We start from the raw sequence: 20,102 nt of genomic DNA, 5'->3' as shown, positions 1-20,102 counted from the left end.
GGTCAGAGGGTGCGGTGATGTCTTTACACCGCGCCCTCCCGAGTGCCGTCACAGGCAGCGCAGAGCGGGACGACGACGCCGTGACACTGGAGTCCAGACCAGAGCAGCGGCAGCAAGTGAGGTGAGTATTTGATTTTTTTTTTTAAAGTATGGAGGCATAGGTCATTATATGGGGGGGGGGGTGACATGCTGCAAGGGGTATAATATGGGGGGTGACATGCTGCATGGGGCATTATATGGGGGGAGAGGTGACATGCTGCATGGGGCATTATATGGGGGGGTGACATGCTGCATGGAGCATTATATGGGGGGGTGACATGCTGCATGGAGCATTATATGGGGGGGTGACATGCTGCATGGAGCATTATATGGGGGGGTGACATGCTGCATGGGGCATTATATGGGGGGGTGACATGCTGCATGGGGCATTATATGGGGGGGTGACATGCTGCATGGGGCATTATATGGGGGGGTGACATGCTGCATGGAGCATTATATGGGGGGGTGACATGCTGCATGGAGCATTATATGGGGGGGTGACATGCTGCATGGGGCATTATAAAGACAGGGGAGTGACATCCTGCATGGGGCATTATATGGGGGGTGACATGCTGCATGGGGCATTATATGGGGGGGGTGACATGCTGCATGGGGCATTATATGGGGGGGGGTGACATGCTGCATGGGGCATTATATGGGGGGGTGACATGCTGCATGGGGCATTATATGGGGGGGTGACATGCCGCATGGGGCATTATATGGGGGGGTGACATGCCGCATGGGGCATTATATGGGTAATGGCATCCAGCATGGGGCATTATAAGGGGTGGAACAGCCTGCATATGGCATTATAAGGGGGAAACAGCCTGCCTATTTGGAACATTTACCTGCCCATTGGGGACCTATGCTGCCTATTGGGGATATTTACCAGCCTACTGGGGACCTATGCTGCCTATTGGGTACATTTACCTGCTTATTGGGGACCTATGCTGCCTATTGGGGACATTTACCTGCCTACTGGGGATATTTACCTGCCTATTGAGGACCGATGCTGCCTATTGGGGACATTTACCTGCATATTGAGGACCTATGCTGCCTATTGAGTACAGTTACCTACCTATTGAAATACCGGTTGATATAACTTTACTTGTTCTTCATTTGAAATATTGTATTTGTTCCTGTATTGTTTTTTTTACTACAAAATCAGATATGTGCAGTGTGCATAGGAATTTGTTCATAGTTTTTTTAAAAAAACTATATTCTGGCCCTCCAATGGTCTGAGGGACCGTGAACTGGCCCCCTGTTTAAAAAGTTTGAGGACCCCTGGTATAAATGATCCACAATATGTCTAACTTTGAATACATACTCCCTGTTGAGCCACACAACTAACGTACACCACTAACACTTACTGGTATTTTTTGGTGAAAAAAAGGCAACGGAAGTGGTCATCAGAGCTTGTTAACTGACCCATTGGAGGGTTGATGGTTCATCGGGAGGGGGTACCATTGGCTTTATCTACCTAGGGCACCACAACACCTTGTCCTGGCCCTGCATGTATATGTCCAGCCTGCAAGAGAAGGCAGGTATTACACTATGACTAAGGGCCCATTTACACTGGCGACCACGGCTGTTGATCATCTTTCATTTATTGGCCTATTTAAAAACTTCTATACACATAGAACTAATCACTTTGTGTGCATAATGTGGTGTTATATTGGCAGCGCATCACCTGGTTACACAGGACATTAAAAGGGGTTGTTCAGTCTCAGACGAAAAGTCTGCAGGCTCTGTGACTTCAGAATGTTGAATAGTGTAATGCGCACGCCATCAAGATTCCCCAGACAGTTATGTGCAGTATAAAAGCAGTGTTTAAAGGAAACCTGTAAGGTCCCCCATGCCCTCCAATATTTGTATATGTATTACTAAACTCCCTGCCTAACCAGCCCTTTATCCTTTTAGTTACTTAAATTAGTCCTTTGACTTTGTCTATGGGGCGGTAGCTTCCCTAGACTAATCGGCCCTCTCTGCATGTTATCTTGCCCCTGTAGGCGTGATATGATTTGCAAGAGCCGGCTTTCTTCAGGCACATTATTCCGCCTCTGAAGCTGGGTGTGCGCTTCCCAGCTTCAAGTCACAATGTGCGTGACCGGAAGTGCAGAAGACTGCTCACGTACATCCTCCGCACTTTCGGTTATGTCAAGTGCGGCTATAAAGCCGGAAAGCGTGCACACAGCTTCAGAGGCGCAATGACGTGGGCGATGAAAGAAAGGAGCATGTGCAAGATTTGCAGGGAGCTGGCAATGACGTCGGCTCCTGCAAATCTTGGCGTCATGCCCGCATAGATATATTGCACATATACAGTTGAAACCAGAAGTTTACATACACTATATAAAAAGACACATATGCATGTTTTTCTCAATATCTGACAGAACAAATCAGAATAAACCTAGTTTTAGGTTTAGTAAGTAATAAAAATGCCTTAAAACATTCTCTCTCATTATTCTGGCATTTGGCAAATATTAAAAATTATGGTAATCCTAATTGACCTAAAATAGGAAAGGTTTATTCTGATTTCATGTTAGATATTGAGAAAAACATGCATATGTGTCTTTTTATATAGTGTAGGTAAACTTCTGGTTTCAACTGCACATCAATTTCACTATTTAGCCACTACTTGAGCACTAACGCATACACAAAGCAGCAAAAGTTTTATTGCAGCCCCCTAAAAGTAGAAAGATGATAATGTGGCCCTCAGACTAAAAAAAAAAAAAAAAAAAAAAAGTAGGTTGTGCACCCCTGATCTATACCAATTTTTTGATGATCATGTTCAACCTCAGATTTCTGTTTGATTAGCATTTAAAAAAATTGGATATAAATATACAACCCCTGGCAAAAATTATGGAATCACCGGGCATGGAGGATGTTCATTCAGTTGTTTAATGTTGTTGAAAAAAAGCAGATCACAGACCTGGCACAAAACTAAAGTCATTTCAAATGGCAACTTTATGGCTTTAAGAAACACAAAAAGAAATTAAGATAAAAAATGTGGTACTCCGTAAGGGTAATTTTTTTCAGACCAAGCAGAGGGAAAAAATTATGGAATCACCCTGTAAATTTTCATTTCCAAAACTAACACCTGCATCAAATTAGATCTGCTTCTTAGTCTGCATCTAAAAAGGAGTGATCACACCTTGGAGATCTGTTGCACCAAGTGGACTGACATGAATCATGGCTCCAACACGAGAGATGTCAATTGAAACAAAGGAGAGGATTATCAAACTCTTAAAAGAAGGTAAATCATCATGTTGCAAAAGATGTTGGTTGTTCACAGTCAGATGTGTTTAAAATCTGAACCAAATGCAAACAACATGGGAAGGTTGTTAAAGGCAAACATACTGGTAGACCAAGGAAGACATCAAAGCGTCAAGACCGGAAACTTACAGCATTATGTCTCCAAAACAGGAAATGCACAACAAAACAAATGAGCGAATGGGAGGAAACTGGAGTCAATGTCTGTGACCGAACTGTAAGAAACCGCCTAAAGGAAATGGGATTTACATGCAGAAAAGCTAAACAAAAGCCATCATTAACACCTAAACAGAAAAAAGCAAGGTTACAATGGGCTAAGGAAAAGCAATCGTGGACTGTGGATGACTGGATGAAAGTCATATTCAGTGATGAATCGCGAATCTGCATTGGGCAAGGTGATGATGCTGGAACTTTTGTTTGGTGCCGTTCCAATGAGATTTATAAAGATGACTGCATGAAGAGAACATGCAAATTTCACATTCATTGATGATATGGGGCTGCATGTCAGGTAAAGGCACTGGGGAGATGGCTGTCATTACATCTTCAATAAATGCCCAAGTTTACATGAATATTTTGGACAGTTTTCTTATCCCATCAATTGAAAGGATGTTTGGTGATGATGACATCATTTTTCAAGATGATCATGCATCCTGCCATAGAGCAAAAACTGTGAAAACATTCCTTGAAAGAAGGCCCATAAAGTCAATGTCATGGCCTGCAAATAGTCGGGATCTCAATCCAATTGAAAATGTTTGGTGGAAGTTGAAGAAAATGGTTCAGGACAAGGCTCCAACTTGCAAAGCTGATCTGGCAACAGCAATCAAAGAAATTGGAGCCAGATTGATGAAGAGTAGTTTGTCACTCATTAAGTCCATGCCTGAGAGACTGCAAGCTGTTATTAAAGCCAGAGGTGGTGCAACAAAATACTAGTGATGTATTGGAGTGTTCTTTTGTGTGTTTGTTTTTCATGATTCCAGAATTTTTTCCTCAGAATTCAGCGATTCCATAATTTTTTCCCTCTGCTTGGTCTGAAAACAATTACCCTTACTGAGTACCACATTTTTAATCTTGATTTCTTTTAGTGTTTCTTAAAGCCATAAAGTTGCCATTTGAAATGACTTTAGTTTTGTGCCAGGTCTGTGATCTGCTTTTTTTTCAACAACATTAACCCCTTAACAACATTAGACATACTAATACGCGTCTGTGCCCTGGGACTTAAGAGCCAGACCCGTATTAGTATGTCATGGCGATCGCGCGCGCGCGCGCACACAGGCTGTGCGGGTGCGATCGCCGCCGGGTGTCAGCTGATTGTCACAGCTGACACCCGGTACTATGTGCAGGGAGCGGTCACGCACCGCTCCCAGCACATTAACCCCCGCGATGCTGCGATCGAAGTCGATCGCAGCATTGCGGTGGCAAAGGGAGGTGATCGCAGATACTCACCTCCTCTTCCGGCCTCCAGCGCGGTCTTCCGTGGCTTCCAGGATGTTGCCATGATGACCCGATGTCGTCATGACAACATCCGGGTCACCAGACAGCAGGAAGATTTTTTGGACATGCGCAGTGCATCTCCAAACAATCATCTCCCTGTCCAGTGCTGACAGCCTGCATGGCACAGGGATGGTGCTGCATTCCTGTGCCATGCAGGCGATCAGAGAAAAAAAAAGTTAAAGTCCCATAGTGGGACAAAGTTATAAAGTATAAAAACTGTCAGAAAGTGAAAAAAAAAATTTTAAAAAATAATCCACCAAAAATAAAAATATAATGTACCCATCAATAAATATTATTATAAAAAAAACAAAAAAAAAAACAATAAAAATACACATATTTGGTATCGCCGCGTCCGGAACAACCTGACCTATAAAACTGTCCCACTAGTTAACCCCTTCAGTGAACACGGTAAAAAAAAAAAAAACGAAGCAAAAAACAATGCTTTATCACCATACCGCCAAACAAAAAATGGAATAACACGCGATCAAAAAGACGAATATAAATAAAAATGGTACCGCTGAAAACGTCATCTCGTCCCGCAAAAAACAAGCTGCCATACAGCTCCATCAGCCGAAAAATAAAAAAGTTATAGCTCTCAGAATAAAGCTATGCTAAAAAATATTTTTCTATTAAAATTGCTTTTATTATGTAAAAGTGCAAAACATAGAAATACGATATAAATGTGGTACCGCTGTAAATGTACTGACCCGAAGAATAAAGCTACCTTATCAATTTTACCACACGTGGAACAGAATAAAAAAAAAAAAAAAAACAATTCCTGAACTGTTGGTTTTTGTTTATTCTGCCTCCCAAAAATCGGAATAGAAAGCGATCAAAAAATGTCACGTGCCTGAAAATGGCACCAATAAAAACGTCAACTCATCCTGCAAAAAACAAACCGTCAAATGACTGCCCAAATCTGGAAAAATTATAGCTCTCAAAATATGGCGATGCAAAAATAGGAATTATTCCTACCGTTAATTACGTTTCCAGGAGTCCATCATAACGGCACGACAGGAGTTAAGTCCTCTGTTCCTCTAGGGACAGGAAACACATGAGAGGTTAAAAGCCCCCCCCTAATCACCAAACCAGGATGGATGCAACTATTTTATTATATACATATACCAATGTTACATTCACATTAGTGTCAAGAGCGGGGCGGGAAATATGGTGCCGTTATGATGGACTCCTGGAAACGTAATTAACGGTAGGAATAATTCCTATTTTACCAGTACGTCCATCATAACGGCACGACAGGAGACATACCAAATCAAAGAAATGGAAATTTAGGGCGAGACTACTGCCTGAAGGACTTTACGGCCATAGGCTAATTGTTGACTGGACAATACATCCAATTTATAATGTTTACTACATGTGGATATATTGGACCAGGTTGCTGCCTGGCAAATTTGGCCCACTGACGCTCTAGCTTTCTCTGCCCAAGAAGCGGAGATTGCCCGAGTAGAATGAGCTTTAAGGGAAATTGGTGGATCCTTCCCCTCTGATTCATATGCGAGGGCGATAGTCCTTGTCAACCACCTTGCTAGAGTCGGCTTAGAAGCTTTCTTGCCCTTATTCACACCTGAAAATTGCAGAAAAAGGTTTGAGTCTCTCCTCCAGGGGGCTGTGATTTCTATATACCGAACAATTGCCCTCCTGACGTCCAAGGTATGGAAGGATTTTTCCTTTTCATTTTTGGGGGACTGGCAGAAAGACGGCAGTATTATCTCTTGATTCAGGTTCGAACTGGACACCACCTTAGGGAGAAAGGAGGGATCCAGTTTTAGAACCAATCTGTCTTCCAGAATCTTAAGGTATGGGACCAGAACTGAGAGGGCCTGGATCTCGCCTACCCGTTTCGGTGTAGTAACTGCGACAAGAAAGGCTGATTTCATAGAAAGCAGGTCTACTGATGTTTCTTCTAGGGGTTCAAAGGGAGACTTACATAAAGCCCTCAACACAAGGTTCAGATCCCACGGCGGTACTAGACTCCTTATCGTGGGTTTTAAACGAGAAGTTGCTTTTATGAACCTTGATATCCATGGGTGGTCTATTAAGGAGTAGTCCAAAATAGCACTTAGGGCCGAGATATGAACTTTTAACGTATTTGGCCTCAGACCCTTATCAAATCCCTCTTGGAGGAAATCCAATATCGTTGGAATATTGGGGTGAGACGAATTTCTCTCAGACTGACCTGCAAAGCAACAGAACTGTTTCCAAATCCTAGCATAGATGGCTGACGTTACTGGTTTCCTACAGGCTTGTAGAGTCGTAATTACCCGATGGGAAAGACCCTTAGAGGCTAGGATCCGCCTCTCAGGTTCCATGCTGTCAATTGGAGGAATTGGATGTTCGGATGTATCAAGGGACCCTGCAATAGAAGATCTCTCCTGGCTGGGAGTCTGAATGGGAGATCCACCGCCATCCGGTATAGCAGAGGAAACCAGCTCTTTTTGGGCCAGTAGGGCGCTATCAGAATAAGAGCTCCCCTCTCCTGTTGGATTTTCCTTAGTACTCTTGAGATGAGAGGGACTGGAGGAAAGGCGTACACCAGTCTTGTCCCCCACGATTGAGAAAGGGCATCTATTCCTTCTGGGCTGTCGGCTGGGTCCAAGGAAAAAAAAGCGCTGCAGCTTTCTGTTTTTTCTTGTTGCAAACAGGTCTATGAACGGGGTGCCCCATTGTTGAATGATTTGATGAAACACCTCCGGATTCAACTCCCAATCTGAAGGACCTACTCTTGCTCTGCTGAGAAAGTCTGCAACTACATTTTCGGACCCCCTTAGATGAATAGCCGATATAGAAAGGACATTTCTCTCCGCCCAGTAGAAAATTCTTGCCGCCAAGGATTGTAACCATTTCCCTCTTGGACCTCCTTGTCGACGAAGAAAAGCGATGGTGGTGCTGTTGTCTGAGAAAATCTTTATATGATTTCCTCTGAGCAAACGCTGACATCTTTGAAGAGTCTCCCAGACCGCCTTTAGCTCTCTGAAATTTGACGACCTGTGTTGTATCTCTTTGGGCCACATCCCTTGTAGATATCTGTTTCCTATGCTTGCTCCCCAGCCTCTTTGGCTGGCATCCGTATGGATCTGGATTGAAGGAAGAAGGATCCAGTCTACTGCGTTTTCCAAGTTTGAAAGGTCTGTCCACCAGGAAAGGGAGTTTTTTTTAGTTCTCTTGACAGTCTCATTTTCTTGTCTAACCCTGATGGTCGTCTGTTCCAAACTGACAGGATCGATTTCTGTAACGGCCTTGAACGGGCCTGTGCCCATTTCACGCTTGGAATGCATGAGGTCATCAGTCCTAAGATCCGCATGGCGTATCTGATTGAAGTGGTCTTCCGTATCTCGAAGTTGCAAATTTCCAGTTTATTTTTTCTCTTTTCTCCTGGGGCAAAGAGGACTTCTGAAGACTGGAATTTAAGAGTACCCCCAGAAATACTTTTGTAGTACTTGGATGGAGGCTTGATTTTTCCCAATTGATGTTCCATCCCAAATATTCCAGGGTTTCGATCGTATGCTCTTGATGACTGAGAAAAAGAGACTCTGACTCTGCCACCAACAATATATCGTCCAGGTAAGGGATGATTATAATCCCCTGTGTTCTTAAGAAGGCCGCTACTTCTGTCATAACCTTTGTGAATATTCGAGGGGCCCAGGATAGACCGAAGAGTAGGCAAGTAAATTGAAAGTGGTGTACTGTGCCCTCCTGTTCTAGAGCGAACCTTAGGTATTGCTGGTGACTTGGGTGAATTGGAACATGGTAATATGCATCCTTGAGGTCTAGGGTGCACATTACCGATCCCTTCTCTATCAATGGAATGCTGGTTTTTATAGTTTCCATTTTGAACCTTTTGTATTCCACCCACTGGTTTAAGGGCTTGAGGTTTATAACCGTACGGCGTTTGCCCGAGGGTTTTAACACCGAGAAGAGGGAGGAATAATGGCCTAAACCCTGCTCTGAAGGGGGGACCAGTTTTACCACGTGTAGGGATTGAAAGACTAATATATCCTGCCATAGACTTTTGAAATCTACGGGGGAGCAAGGACGAGTGATTTGGAAACGACGAGGGGGGGTATGGGAGAAGTCTATTTTGAAACCTTCCCCTAAGGAACGTAGGACCCATTGATTTTTTGTAATGGATGCCCATTTGTCCTGAAAGAAAAGAAGCCTGCCCCCTACTCCAATGGCATCATGGTCTAGCTGGGGCCCCAGAGGCGACCTGATCTGCTCTGTCCCTTCCTGTAAGACCATCTCCCCGTCTTACCCTTACCCCTGTAATCACGTTTAGGGGATCGACGGGGTCCACGAAAGGGTCGGTATCTTTTAACCCTATCTTCGGGAAATCCTTTTTTCTTGTCGGATGCTCTTTCTAGGATCTCGTCCAACGCTGGACCAAAATCCCGAGCACCCGAAAAGGGAATTGAGCACAATTTGTTCTTTGAGTGGCTATCCCCCGACCACATCTTTAGCCATATTGCCAGTCTAGCTGTATTAGATAATACGCTACATCTAGCTGCGAATCTGACCGATTCGGCCGAGGCATCAGCCATGAATTGCGTTGCCAGCTTTAACATGGGAAGAGAGTCTGATAGCATCTCTACAGGGGAGTCTGACCTAATTTGATCTGAAAGCTCGTCCAACCAAAGGCACATGGATCTTGCCACTGAAGTGGCAGCGGTATTTGATTTAATTATGGCTGCTGAGGCTTCCCAACTCCTCTTGAGCATACTCTCAGCCTTCCTATCCATTGCGTCCTTGAGGCAAGACGAGTCCTCAAAGGGGATAGATGTTTTCGTAGCCACTTTTGCTATTGGAACATCTACTTTAGGGATTTCCTTCCAAAGTTTGATATCCTCCGGATTGAAAGGAAGACGGGATTTAAAGTCTCTTGGCACAATGAGTCTTTTCTCCACTTCTTCCCATTCCTCCATAATCATTGATTTTAAATGCTCATTTACAGGGAACACTCTATTTCTCCGAGTTCTCAGACCTGCGAACATTTCATCTTGCCTGGAATGGGAGACCTGAGTGTCCTCCAAGTTCATAGTATGCCTGACGGACTTTAACAGTTCGTCCGTATGTTCTGTAGAGAAGATATATTTCTTTCTCTCTTGTGAGGGTAACAGAGAAGCGGTCCTCATCCTCTTCTAGACTGCGCTCTGATGAGGAATCTGAATATTCTCCTTCCTCAGACACCTCTTCCATCTCCCACCTAGGTCTTTTCTGGCGAGGATAGGGTTGAACTATTTGGGGTGACGGTTGTGTACGGGAAGGCATGAGGCTCGAGACTGTACTCTGGACCTCCTCACGTATCATAGATCTTATATCCGTCAAAAAAGAAGTTTTTTCTTCCTTTAGGACCTCGGCTATACATTTTTTACACAGCCGCTTTTTATACGAGTCCTGAAGCTTTGTGTTGCAGTCTACACATCGTCTTGACTTTTTGGAAGAAGATCCAGACCTCTGGGTTCCCCTCTCCTAATCCATAAAAACATATAAAAGGACACCGGAGATTTACTATAAAACCCTGTCCTAGAATACTCTGATCTATCCAGAGAAGGGCTTTAAGCCTGTACTCACACTGCCCAGGGACTCTGAGGGGGCTTCTGACCGTGAAGGATTAGCTTCCATGGTGTCAGTGTGTGTGTGGCTGAGGTGCACCCTTTAATAGGGTCTTACCTGATCCAGGTGGTAGCCATGCCCCAGCGATAAGCATTCTTAATGCCCTGGAGGTTCATCACTGCCTCCGGGCACCTGTGCATCGAAGCCCCTCTCCTCACTAGAAAGAGAAGCGGCGTGCGTTCCACCCTGGAACGCACGCTGGCCAAAGCGGATGTCCGCTCTTCCGACTCCGCCTCCCAGCCGGAAGTCTCGCACAGCGTGCGGCATGCGTTCCACCCTGGAACGTACGCCCAAAGCGGATGTTCCTGGATAACTCCGCCTCCCGCCGGAAGCCATACACCGCGCTCCTCCGTGGAGCGCATGCCGGCCCTTCAGCCGGTGGTACAGCGCAACGCTCAGAGCCCCCTGTCTGGGGGATACAGCGACGGTCTTCTGCCTGAGGGACTCCGCAAAGGGGTATCAGCATGGAGCCTCTGGACCGAAGAAAGGGGAGAGTTCTGAGACCCCCCCCCAATCCCCTGGCTCTCAGGTAACTCTTTATCTTCGGAAACCTCACATAGCGTCCTGTCCTGCTAGGGACAGGAAAAACACTGAGGGTGTGATGGGGGGGCTTTTAACCTCTCATGTGTTTCCTGTCCCTAGAGGAACAGAGGACTTAACTCCTGTCGTGCCGTTATGATGGACGTACTGGTAAAACTAGATTTTACAAAAAATGCGTCTTTTAGTGTGTGACAGCTGTCAGTCATAAAAACCCCATATGATTCTGGTATCGCTGTAATCGCACCGACCCAAAGAATAAAGTCGTCTAATCACTTATACCGCATGAGGAACGGCGTAAAAAATAAACTCTCAGGTTAGGGTTGTGCTACGGTTGGGGTTGGGGTTAGGGTTGGGATTTTTTTCAAAAGTAAGAAAAAAAGATAATGATATGGCGACTAGTGTTGAGCTCAAGTGCTCGCTACTTGAGTTTGCAACGGGTGTTCTGGTATGCTCGAGTCTCCGCCCCATATGCTTCACGGCCCAAAAAACTTTGCGGGGATTGCCTGCCATGCACGAGCGATCCCCGCATGGTTTTTTTTGGGTGTCTAATAACCGTGAAACATCCGGGCGGGGACTCGAGCATGTCACTCGAGCACACGCAGTACATGGTGCATACCCGAGTACCCGATGCAAACTCAAGTAGCGAGCACTTGCGCTCAAGACTAATGACAACTTATTCAATATGATGACCTAATGTTATCAAATTCTGTGTCGTACCTCTGGGTTCAAAATGTTCACTATACCCCTTAATAAAATCCTTGAGGGGTCTAGTTTCCAAAATGGGGTCACTTGTGGGGGAGCTCCAATGTTTGGGCACACAGGGGCTCTCCAAACGCAACATGGTGATTGCTAACAATTTGAGCTGATTTTCCATTCAGTTTGTTAGCGGACACCATGTTGCATTTGGAGAGTCCCTGTGTGCCCAAACATTGGAGCTCCCCCACAAGTAACCCCATTTTGGAAACTAGACCCCCCAAGGCGCCTATCTAGATGCATAGTGAGCACTTGGAACCCCCAGGTGCTTCACAAAAATGAAAAAGTGTTGTTTTTTTTTCACTTTTTCATTTTTACGAATCAATTTGTGAAGCGCCTGGGGGTTCCAAGTGCTCACTATGCATCTAGATAGGTGCCTTGGGGGGTCTAGTTTCCAAAATGGGGTCACTTGTGGGGGAGCTCCAATGTTTAGGCACATCAGGGGCTCTCCAAACGCAACATGGCGTCCGCTAATTATTCAAGCAAATTTTACAATCAAAAAGTCAAATGGCGCTCCTTCCCTTCCGAGCCCTGCCGTGCCCCCAAACAGTGTTTTTTCCCCACATATGGGGCATCTGCGTGCCCAGGGGAAATTGCACAACAAATTTTGGGGTCCATTTTTTCTTGTTACCCCTGTGAAAATAAAAAAAATTGGGTCGAAAGTAACATTTTTGTGAAAAAAGTTAAATGTTCATTTTTTTCTTCTACATTCCAAATATTTCTGTGAAGCACCTGAAGGGTTAATAAAGTTCTTGAATGTGGTTTTGAGCTCCTTGAGGGGTGCAGTTTTTAGAATAGTGTCACTTTTGGGTATTTTCTGTCATAAAGACCTCTCAAAGTGACTTCAAATGTGATGTGGTCCCTAAAAAAATGGTTTTGTAAATTTTGTTGGAAAAATGAGAAATCGCTGGTCAACTTTTAACCCTTATAGCTCCATAACAAAAAAAAAATTTGGTTCCAAAATTGTGCTGATGTAAAGTAGACATGTGGGAAATGTTATTTATTAACTATTTTGTGTGACATATCTCTCTGATTTAAGGGCATAAAAATTCAAATTTTGAAAATTGCAAAATTTTCGCCAAATTTCCGTTTTTTTCACAAATAAACGCAAGTGATATCGAAGAAATTTTACCAAAATCATGAAGTACAATATGTCACGAAAAAACATTCTCAGAATCAGGGGGATCCGTTGAAGAGTTCCAGAGTAATTACCTCAAAGTGACAGTGGTCAGAATTGTAAAAATTGGCCTGGTCATTAACGTGCAAACCACCCTCGGGGGTTAAGGGGTTAAACAACTGAATGAACATCCTCAGAGCCCAGTGATTCCATAATTTTTGCCAGGAGTTGTAGTGTGAATATACATTTTTGTATTTTCAGGAGTTGGACTTGTCTAATATATATAAAAAAAAGTAGACTTTTTTAAGAAAATTCAAAATTTATGGACATCAGCAGGGTGAGATACAATATGATTAAACAAATAGTGCTAAAGAACAGTAACCAAGATATAGTACAATTAGAGCTGTGCAAACGTCAGGAAATAAAATACCTAGAAGAGACAGTCTTCAAACAATATAGCAATTAGACCTCCCCCTTAACAGTTGTATTACTACAGTAATCCTGGGTGCCCAGCAGCAATGATCACCCTATTTAGGTTCTGCCCGGCTGCCACTCAGATATGGGCAACTAATTGAAGGTAAAAACCAAAATTATAATGGAAAAAGCTTGTAGTACTGGGTAGCTGTGCACATCTGTCATCTCTGAGGGCAACATCAAATATCTGAAATCAGGTCAATGATATACAGCAAATAAATATGATCATGGGAAGCATGGCACGTCCTGTGCGTTTCACTTCAACAGCGTTCTAAACATTAGAAAAACATAGTTTTGTAATAAAAACCCACCATGAAGAGGAATAGAATTTTAGATTTATGTACATATTTATATAAAAAAAAAATAATATTAACTACAGAAGTAAGCCGTTTAACTTTACAAAACCCTCAACCCTACATTTTGGTGGAGAGAAAAGGCAGAAACTAAACAGAATGATTGTTTGTTTTTTAGTTTTGGGTTTGTTTTTTGTTTTTTTTGCTTTTTTTTTTTTTTGAGAAGTCACTTATGGAAAACATCAGAAGACTTTGTCAATACTTAAACGGTTCCAAAAGCATAAGTTACACTTGTTAGAAGCACCCTGTTCTGAGGGCCACCTCCGAGGGCTACACCCTTGTCCTGCCGCGGTCGATCCATCTTGGAAATCCTCTAAATTTAAAGCCATACTTTTCAATTTGCAGTTCAAAACAATGCAATATGCATCATACATCAAGAAACAAAGACGACTGTGATCCTTTGCGTTTCTGGAGCCCTTCTTGGCTGCTGCGTTCCACTTTCTTAATGATCTCCGACACAACACATACCGAAGATGTAAGTCCTATCAAGAACAGGAGGTCTGTAACACAAAATAAAGAGGACATTAGACACGGCAGCTCCTAAATCCATATACAACACATAGATGGGTAAGAAATCCTGGAAATAGAAGGCAATTCTGGTACATGTGCACTGACAAGTGAACATGGTCCCAGATGGAAAGACTCCAACAAATGAATTACTGTCTTCTATTCCCATGTACAGCCCGGCAGGGGCTCCCAGAGGACCGGGCCCCCCCGGCAGGGGCTCCCAGAGGACCGGGCCCCCCCGGCAGGGGCTCCCAGAGGACCGGGCCCCCCCGGCAGGGGCTCCCAGAGGACCGGGCCCCCCCGGCAGGGGCTCCAGACCTTACTAATAATTGTCACATTTATGGAATAAGAAGATATAAACTCTGCCCACAAAGATCTTTCATTGGATGTGTACATAACACTTCCTAAAAATGAAAGTTCATTGTCTCAAGTTCTGAGCCACAAACAGGAATTTAAGCATTTTTTTTTTTTTTTACTACATTTTATGATTAAATGCAGGAAGATGCCAAAGATTGTAAAGAGCTAAGTGGCATTTTCACAATCTGCCAGACAGCTAACTATAATATATTTGTATGGGGCAGTTTTATTAATTTTGGTTTATTTGTATTTGTCAAAGTGTGAAAATTGCCCTAGCAGCCCAAAAAAAAAAAAAAAAAAAAAGTGTACAATATGCCCCCCAAAAATCTAACACCTGGAAAGTTTTCATCTTATGCTAGGATTACATTACATTTGTTAGGGCCGCTTCCCCAATTCAATCAGTGTAGAGGTCAATAAGAGGAGTAGACACAAGAACAAGGAAGAGATAAAATACCTTTTTGGGGGGTGGGGGAGAGAAAAATATTTTTTTTTTTGCCAGGATTTGATTCTCCATTTGGGCTAAACGTGGGAAAATGGACTTTAGGAATGTGATGTAAAGTTAACTAAAGGGGGATTTTTGGTACTCACCGTTAAATCTCTTTCTTGGAGCCTTCATTGGCGGGGACAGGACCATGGGTGTATGCTGCTGTCGCTAGGAGGTTGACACTAGGCAAAAAAAAAAAAGAAATAGCTCCTCCTAAGCAGTATGTACCCGCCTACAGGCACCAAGCTCACCATTTAGTGGCTAAAGCAGTAAGAGAAACATAAAATAACCAACTATGCAATGCCCAACGGGGCACAGCCGTGAAAACTAAAGGAGATGCCCAAAATCAGGGAGGGTGCTGTGTCCCCCCAACGAAGGCTCCAAGAAAGATTTTACGGTGAGTACCAAAAATCCCTCTTTATCGCTTCATTGGGGGACACAGGACCATGGGACGTCCTAAAGCAGTCCCTTGGGTGGGAGAACACAAGAAAGTCACAGACTAGGTCAGACTGCGGGCAACCGCCGCCTGCAGGACCTTCCGTCCAAGACTGGCATTAGCCGAAAAATAAGTGTGGACCTTGTAAAACATTGAAAAGGTGTGGAGTGAAGACCACGTTGCGGCTTTACAGATCTGAGAAGTCGAAGCCTGATGGCGAACTGCCCAAGAGGCCCCCACCGCCCGGGTGGAGTGAGTCCTTACTCTCGGAGGGGGAGGTTTGTCTGAGACGAGATATGCCTCCAAAATGGTCGAATGTATCCAATGAGCGATGGTTGTCTTGGAAGCAGGAAGACCCTTGCGACGCCCCTCAGGGATGACAAACAGGGCAACCGAACGCCGAAGGGAAGCCGTTCTAGAAAGGTACACACATAGAGGTCTGACCAGATCCAGTTTATGCAGGGATTTCCTCCCGTGGATGCACTGGAGCCGGGCAGAAAGAAGGCAAAACAATGTCCTCATTGATGTGGGAAGAGGAGACTACTTTCGGCAAAAAGGAAGGCCCCGGCCTGAGCAGTACCTTGTCTTGATGGAAGACCAGAAAGGGCGACCGACATGAGAGGGCTGCGAGCTCTACAACCCTCCTAATTGAGGTAACAGACACCAAAAAAGCCACCTTCCAGGAGAGAAGAGAGGCTGAGATGTCCTGAATGGGTTCAAACGGGGGCTGTTGGAGAATGCTTGGGACCATATTAAAGGTCCCATGGGTCCATTGGAGGGCGATAAGGCGGCGTCAGGTGAGCCACCCCTTGTAGAAAAGTCTTGACCTGAGGACGGCCAGCCAAGTTACGTTGGAGTAGAATAGACAAGGCTGAAACTTAGCCTTTGAGAGTGCTTCGAGAGAGTCCCGCCTCAAGGCCAGACTGAAGAAAGGCCAAAATGACCGGTAACGAAAATGACATGGGAGCTAACTGATCTTGCTCGCAGTGACGAAAAAAGGCTCTCCAGGTTCTGTGGTATATACGCGAGGTAGCGGGTTTTCTGGCATTAATTAGAGTCTGAATGACGTTGTCAGCAAAACCCGCCTTCCTCAACACTGCGGCCTCAACGGCCATGCCATTAAATTCAGAGAACGAAAACTCTGATGAAGAATATGTCCTTGAGAGAGGAGATCCAGACGGTCTGGTAGTCTCCAGGTGTAGGCGACGAGCAGGTTTACTAGATCTGCGTACCAGACGAGTCTGGGCCAATCCGGGGCTACTAGAATTACCGGTACTCCTTCTGTCTTGATCTTTTTGACGACTCGAGGGATCAAAGGTAGAGGGGGAAAGAGATAGGGCAGCTGGAACTGAGACCATGATATGACTAGCGCGTCTTGAGTGATCGCTAGCGGATCGCGGGACCGAGCTACAAAAGGATGGGACCTTGTGGTTTAACAGAGACGCCATGAGGTCGACGTCCGGGATGCCCCACCATAAGCAAATCTGACAAAACACCTCGGGATGGAGAGACCATTCTCCTGAGGCAAGGCCCTACCGACTGAGGAAGTCGGCCGGAACTGTCTTCTCAGCCCAAACTAGCACTCTTGCCACCTCTTTCAAGACGGGCTTGCTGCGCGTTCCTCCCTGATGGTTTATGTATGCCACGGCCGTGCAATTGTCCAATTGTACGCGGACTGGGAACCCTGCTAGAATCTCCTGCCAGTGACGCAACGCCAGATAAATTGCCCTCATCTCCAAAATGTTGATCGGTAGGGAGACTTCGTGGGTACTCCACCAGCCCTGCACCGTGTGGTGAAGGAAGACAGCACCCCAACCGATGAGGCTGGCATCGGTCGTGACCACCTGCCAGCGAAGCGGTAGGAATGACCTCCCGGGTCGAAAGGAAGAGGGACGGGTCCACCAGGTTAGTGACCTTCTCACTTGAAGAGGTAACCTGATGCGTTGATCTAGAGACGACGGGTTCTTGTCCCAAGCCGACAGAAGGGCCAGTTGAAGAGGCCGGGTATGAAACTGGGCAAACGGCACTGCTTCGATGGCTGCCACCATCTTTCCCAGGACACTCATGCATAGGTGAAGGGAGTGTGGACTTGGGTCGGAGAGAAGGTGGATCCCCCGACGGAGAGAGTTTATCTTTTCCCTCGGAAGAAGGACTCGGGCAAGGGTCGTGTCAAACTGCATCCCTAGAAAGGTTACACGTTGAGATGGGACCAGGGAGGATTTGTCTGTGTTGATCAGCCAGCCTAATAGAGTGTGTTCAAGGTGATCTGGAGGCTGTGGAGACAGTCCCTGAACGTGGGCCCTTTGATTAACAGGTCGTCGAGGTAGGGGATAATTACAATCCCCCTGGCTCATAGAATGGCCATGACAGTCGCCATTACCTTCGTGAAAACCCTCGAGGCGGAGGCGAGGCCGAAGGGGAGGGAAGTGAACTGGTAATGTGCGTTCTGGAAGGAAAAGCGAAGGAACTTCTGATGTGATGCACAGATTGGGATGTGAAGATATGCGTCCTGAATGTCCACTGAACATAGATATTCCTCGGCTTCCATCGAGGCGATTACCGACCTGAGGGACTCCATTCTGAAGTGCCGGGGCGTACTTGTCGGTTTAGGTGTTTGAGATCCAGAATCAGACGTAGTGAGCCGTCCTTTTTTGGAACAACGAAAAGATTGGAGTAAAAACCGGAAAACCTTTCCTGAAATGGGGACAGGAACCATGACTCCTGAGCGAAGAAGGGAGGCAATGGCCTGAAGGAAACCGGGAAGCAGAGATAGATGCAGGATGCAGGACCTGAGAAATCGTGTTCCTGGCCTGGCGTTGAATTCGATTTTGTAGCCAGAGGTCACAATCTCCTTGACCCAGGCGTCTTCTATTGCCAAGACCCAAGAGTCTCGGAACAGAAGCAGACGGCCGCCCACCCTGGGAGAAGTCCCAGGTGGGAGTGACCAGTCATGCTGAGGAAAATCTGTTGGATCGTGATCGGGATCCAGAGGACTTGGAGGAACGACCCTTTGCGCGCTAGTTGGGAGTGGCCCTAAAGGAAGGCTTAAGTCTCTCTCGCTGTGCTGGGGTACGGTCCTGTTGAGAGGAGGGGCCCGGTTGAGCGAACTGACGAAAGGACTGGAACTGAAGGGAACGTCTCCTAGGAAAGGGGCGTTTAGGTTTGGGCTGGGGAAGGGAGGTGCTCTTGCCCCCAGTGGCATCAGAAATTATTTGGTCTAACAGACCCAAAATGCCTGGAGCCTTGAAAAGGAAGATTTGTTAGAGATTTTTTGGAAGCCGGGTCGGCGTTCCAAGCCTTCAGTCCAAGAATTCTACGTAAGGAATAAGATTGCTAGAGACACGGACTGAGCAGGCAGCGGCGTCGAGGGACGCCTTGAGCAGATATTTCCCTGCGTGGGCGATCTGATCTGCTAGGTCAGCCAGATCGTCCGGGGAAATGCCCAACCTAAGCTGTTTGGCCCATGTGGACACTGCTTTTGATACCCAAGTTGAGGCAAAGGAAGGACAAAGGGAGGACAAAGGGAGGACAAAGGGAGGACAAAGGGAGGACAAAGGGAGGACAAAGGGAGGACAAAGGGAGGACAAAGGGAGGACAAAGGGAGGACAAAGGGAGGCGCCAGCAACCTCGAAGGCTGACTTAGCCAAGGCCTCAACCTGTCTATCCGTAGTATCCTTAAGGGAGGAATAGTCTGTAAGAGACAGCACCGTTTTGGCCGAGAGACAGGAGGATCCACTGATGGGGACTCCCGTCCATTTGCTGACAAGTTCATGGTTAAACGGGTATAGCATGTCTAACTGTTTCTTTCCTGTGAAGCGCTTTTCTGGATGCTCCCACTGTTTCTGAAAAACACCGTCAAATTCTGTATGGTTAGAAAAGGTGCGCGCCGGGCGCTTAATTCTCTTGAAGGAAGCAGAGTAGTCCTGAGAAGGGCTCTCGTCCTCTTTAACGTGCAGAGTCTGATTGACGGCCGATATAAAGCTGTCAACCATGTCCTGGATCAGACTCGGATATAGCAACAGCCCACTCCGGAGGAGAGGGAGTTCCTTTGTCCTGGGTGGCGGGGGGATCTTGGGGTGCCAGCATGGTGGGAGGTTTGCAGGTTGAGCAGAAAGCTGTTGTGAGACCCGCGGGCCACTTAGTACCGCAAAGAGCACAAGCATAGTATGTGACTATGTGAGAGGGACGGACAGAGAGCTCCCTGGGTTTTGGCATATGTGCCTGACAGGGATACTGCAGAGGAGGGAGCCTGTGGGCAGGATAGGGTGTGGGTCGGTGCCAGGGCAGAGCCTACCCGGTCCTGAAGTAACCATGGTCCCGTGTACCCCGTCGGAACTCCGGAGCAGAGGCTGGAGCGGGAGTCAGGAGCAGAGCGGCGGTGATGAAGCTGCCAGGCAGACTGATGGCGTCGGCGTAGAGGGGCGGAGCAGGAGCAGAGCGTGCTGCCCTGATGACAAAGGGAGCCGAGACTCTGATAGGCGGAAGGAAAGGGGGCGGGCTTAAAGGACTCGGCCGCTGATAGGTCCGCGGAAGGGCTTGTGGGCGTGGCGGAAGAGTCACAATGCTCCTCGGCCCTCATTGGTCGATTGCCGGAGGGGGTGTATACCCGCCGGTAAAGAGGAACGGCCCACTAGAGACGCCCCCCGACGGAGA

At 46.2% G+C, this 20,102-nt stretch overlaps 1 protein-coding gene across 3 annotated transcripts in view; it reads right to left on the bottom strand.

Moving 5' to 3' along the window:
* Window positions 1-13,790: 13,790 nt before the first annotated feature.
* Window positions 13,791-20,102, bottom strand: part of ATP2C1 (ATPase secretory pathway Ca2+ transporting 1) — a 185,299-nt gene continuing 178,987 nt past the window's right edge. For all 3 annotated transcript variants that reach the window (XM_073678079.1, XM_073678078.1, XM_073678080.1), the window contains one exon: window positions 13,791-14,165. In XM_073678079.1, coding sequence (XP_073534180.1) covers window positions 14,032-14,165 — 134 coding nt within the window. In that variant the 3' untranslated portion in view covers window positions 13,791-14,031. The remainder of the gene's footprint in view (window positions 14,166-20,102) is intronic.

This window comes from Phyllobates terribilis, unplaced genomic scaffold (assembly GCF_046119375.1).
Source record: "Phyllobates terribilis strain yellow unplaced genomic scaffold, ASM4611937v1 Scaffold_4__5_contigs__length_816908805, whole genome shotgun sequence".
Lineage (NCBI taxonomy): Eukaryota > Metazoa > Chordata > Amphibia > Anura > Dendrobatidae > Phyllobates > Phyllobates terribilis.
The sequence above is the reverse complement of the archived record's forward strand: the minus strand, read 5'-3'. Positions and strand labels throughout refer to the sequence as shown.